The sequence below is a fragment of the Glycine soja genome, chromosome 4 (assembly GCF_004193775.1).
Source record: "Glycine soja cultivar W05 chromosome 4, ASM419377v2, whole genome shotgun sequence".
Lineage (NCBI taxonomy): Eukaryota > Viridiplantae > Streptophyta > Magnoliopsida > Fabales > Fabaceae > Glycine > Glycine soja.
In genome coordinates, this window is record NC_041005.1 from 1,922,442 (window position 1) to 1,926,398 (window position 3,957).

At 31.9% G+C, this 3,957-nt stretch overlaps 1 protein-coding gene across 1 annotated transcript; it reads right to left on the reverse strand.

The window, feature by feature from the left end:
* Positions 1 to 926: 926 nt before the first annotated feature.
* LOC114408575 (uncharacterized protein DDB_G0280579-like) lies at positions 927 to 3,553 on the reverse strand. Its single transcript, XM_028371665.1, has 3 exons — positions 3,129 to 3,553; positions 2,978 to 3,048; positions 927 to 1,383 (listed from the first exon to the last, which is right to left on the reverse strand). Exons 1-3 carry the CDS (start codon positions 3,411 to 3,413, stop codon positions 1,062 to 1,064), a joined length of 678 nt encoding a protein of 225 aa, XP_028227466.1. The 5' UTR covers positions 3,414 to 3,553; the 3' UTR covers positions 927 to 1,061.
* Between the last annotated feature and the right edge of the window lie 404 nt (positions 3,554 to 3,957).

Below are 3,957 nucleotides of genomic sequence, written 5' to 3' on the forward strand. Positions count from 1 at the left end.
TTTAACAAAATTATCAGATAGTTAGTTTTCTATAACGATAATTAGGAAATTTTTAGATAGTTGAAGGACCTAAGAAATAATTTAACCTATGATTAATCTACTATCTAATATGTAAGAAGAAGAAAAATTTTGTTTTCATACTCCTTGACAACTTGTAAACATAAAGAAAAAGTCTTTTTCTTTTCACACTACTTGAAAAGAAAAAGTAATATGAGAGAGGAAAAAACATGTAACTATAAGAATATTTGCGGATTAAATTAGATTGATTTCAAAGAGAGAATAAATCATCTGATACAATTACTTCAATTTTTTTTAATTATTCTTCCAACAATTTTGGTCTAAATTTTAAATTTTATCCAATATAAAACATTTTGAATTGTAACAATTTTTAGTTTTAGTCTTATTTTTTTTAGAAAATATAATAAAAAAATTAAATCTACAAAATGTAGTTAACAGTTGAATACTTCTTTAAATATAGACTATTAAAAAAGTATACATTTATTATTATTCACATAAATATAGTTAATAGTACCATAACTCTTTATATAATATAAAAAATAAATTTATAAATGTAATTCAAGGTAATATAATCAAAATTACATTTATAGACCTTTAATTAAATATATTCTTTAGATATATATTATTCACATATAAAAAATAAATATACCAGTGTGAGTAGTATCATACATTTATATTCTGTCAAAAAAGTATCAAACATTATAAATAAAAACATAATTTTTGTATAAGTTTGATTTAAAATAAATTGATTTTCAAAATCAATTTTGAAATCTGATACCATCCAATAAAATTTTTCACTTTGTTCAATTTTCAATTTTTTAGGTATATGTTTGTTATTATTTATAATGAATTGGATTATATTATATTACAGTCCATGTAAATTGTTGGGTTTATCAGATCACTCCTTGTTGGGTTATTATCAAACCACATGTATGCTCATTCCTGTAAAGTATATAACATCATGCCATTCAAGTTGTGTCACCAGCAATAAATGGTAAAGAAGAAATGCGAAAAAGAAATATGAGTGTCACAGAAGGGCATAATTAAGCCATTTTTCTCCTCTTTGCTACTGATGATAATATAAATTCATCATCGGAGGAGTTGGTGTCATCGTCATCCTCAGAGCTTAGATCCTTAACCTTCCTCTTCTTGGACTGCTTTGATGTGGAGTTCGTTGTTGTTGTCTTCTTTTTAACAGAAGACACAGGGGATGCTGGGCTTTTCTTCTTAACAGTGACAGACTTAGTGTTGCTCTTCACAGCAGCTACTGACTTAACTGGAGAAGTGAGCTTCTGTGGAACTTTCTTCTTCTTCTCATATACTTTCTTTGCCACATCTTTAGGAAGCAACCCCGATTCCATCAACCTGCAATTACATTCAATCCTGAAAAATAAACAATCTTCTATTCTTTATATTAACTATGGCAGGTATGTTTTGTTGCTTGGAAGATATTTGCAGAGCAGATAGATTGTCTTGTTTAGATAAGGCTTTGCATTTGGTCTATGGTTAATGTAAAATTCAAGTGTCACTCGTTGCAGTAACTAAGGATTGTTATTTGTTACAACATTTCTCAGGCGTTTATTAACAAGTGGCACCACAGGGTTCACTGATAGTGTTAAACTATTTACATCACTGCTGAATCGAAATTAATTCCTTTAAATAATTTGATAACTTTAAAAAACATTTTAAAAAAATCAATAAAAATCAATATCCTAAACTAAAAAACTTTTAAATGAAAAAAAAGGAACAGGGGAACTAATTATTGCCAAAAGTATCAAGCTAGGCCAATTTGGAGGCGTGAGATACTGAACAGTTTACCTGGATGAAAACTCTAGATATTGCAACTTCAAGGAACAGGTTATAAATCTATTGAATTATTAAATCAAAGAGAAAGAGAGAGGAAAGTAAGCCTGAAATAATTTTAGAATAAGACATTAAAGCAACAAAAGTATCATTGCTCAGATGCTCGAGACAGTGATAAAAGGTTTGATACAAAAACTGATGACAGGTCTAGCATTTTAATAAAAAAAATGACAGCAAAATGAGTACATTGCAAATACAATATAGACAGCAAGGGTAGATGACATCTTATGAAAAAGTTTTGAGAAAGAAGTTAGTCTTGCATTAAGTTTAAATCAACTATAAACCATTTCCATCCAGCTCCTCCCACAAATGCACAATGGCAGATATACTGGTACCTATCTAAAACTGCTAACCTGGTTTTGGGGTTATGATTTAGAGGGACAGTATATGTTTATAAATTGTTATGACTGGGAATACATACCCTGGGGAAAGGAGGGGACTCAATTGAGCCAACAAAAGCTCCTTTTTTCCCCGCCATAATTATTGTTTACAAGTTTACAATAAAAGTTTGTCCATCTCACTCATCCTTTGAAAGAGATGAAAGACTGATCAATCACAAGGGGGAAAAGAAAGGGGAGGGGGGGGGGGGGGGGGGGACCCCTAGATCTGCCTTTAAAATGGTTTGTGGTTTGCCTAAACAGAACCTTAAAGTAAAAGCAGAATCCTTTAAGTGCATGACCTTCACTTTAGCACAGACAACTTGGTGTTATAAAAGCTGGGAAATTACTATTGAGACTAATGCTCACATCTTAAAAAAATTGGTTTCATTCATGAAACATTAAGAGCATTCTATTACCTGTACAAATTCCACTTCATCGGCAAATATATTTAACCTGACATTATATCCCTAACACCAATTCTACAATCCACGGGCATTTATCTTAGTGAGACCCAAAAAAATTCATTATTTTATGAGGTTGCAAAATCGCTGTAAATTCCACGAATATTGATAAAAGGGTTTAATTTTTTTTATTTTTTTTCATTTTGTTTTAAGAACTAACAAAGTGCAAAGAAGACAGAAAACAGTAAGAAAACAATACTAGGTCCCTAGTTCCTTCCTTCTCCAATGTAAGTTTGAAAATGAAAGAAAACTCACCAGATTTGTGACATTTCGCTGCTGGGGACTTGCTTGAATAAAGTCTCGTAGAAAATCCTAAGAGGGTCTTTCTAAAAAATAGGAAAAGTTACTCAAAACTTAAAATGACAGAAAAGGAACAAGTGCGAAGAGAAGAGAAACCTGAGCATACCTCCTCAGGTGGATCTCGTTTCTGGCCAGGTAAATCATAAACCTTTTTTTCTTTCTTCTTCTTATTATTCTTATTCTCTTCCTCCTTTATTATTACCTTCTTCTTTTTCTTCACTTCCTTGGAGTTGGAGGTCCTTCTCCCGATGGGGAAGTCGTCGTCGTCATTGTCTTCTTTCTTAACTTTTGTGACCTTAGAGTTCGAAGTTAAGACCTTTTTGGAAACGAAGCTCTTGTTGCTGAAATCCACCTCTTTCTTCACCACCGGCTTCGAATCTTCCGAAGGCATTTTTCTCAGGAAAAATTCAATTTCAATCTGCAATGCGAGTGGGAAAGATAGTGAAGTGTAGAATTGCAGTGCTGCCCTTTTCCCCTTCGTTTCACCAACAATGTACTTCGGGGTTTTGAATTCCAAAACTATGCGTTTTGCCAGTGTTCACTTCATATATCTAGAATACAAAATTTGGGCCCGGCCCAAACAAGGACTCATTATTTGAGGTCACTGTTACTATTCCCACTCCATTTTGTTTTCTTTCTACTATTCCCACTCCATTTTTTCTTTTCTTTCTCTAAATTCACCTCAGCAATCATGCTTCTCTGTTTTTTCTCTCTCGAAAATACCTTTGAGGTAAACACTACCAATTATTCACAATACATAACATAAGCTTGTCACCCACAATTAGGGGCGGAACTTATAATTTGACCTATTTAAAGTTTAGTCCGGTACGCTATATTTAATAATAAAAACCTAAGTTTGGACTTTTAAAAATATTTATTTCTTTAAGTAGGATATGTTTAGGTTTATAAAAAAGTCTATTAGACCTAATAGGTCA

What these genes read in the sequence shown, in the direction of transcription:
- LOC114408575 (XM_028371665.1), bottom strand. Translation starts at nt 3,413, where the DNA reads ATGCCTTCGGAAGATTCGAAGCCGGTGGTGAAGAAAGAGGTGGATTTC. An exon ending in AACGAGATCCACCTGAGGAG is followed by an intron (nt 3,049 to 3,128) that starts GTATGCTCAGGT and finishes CCTATTTTTTAG; the next exon opens with AAAGACCCTCTTAGGATTTT. An exon ending in AGCGAAATGTCACAAATCTG is followed by an intron (nt 1,384 to 2,977) that starts GTGAGTTTTCTT and finishes ATGTAATTGCAG; the next exon opens with GTTGATGGAATCGGGGTTGC.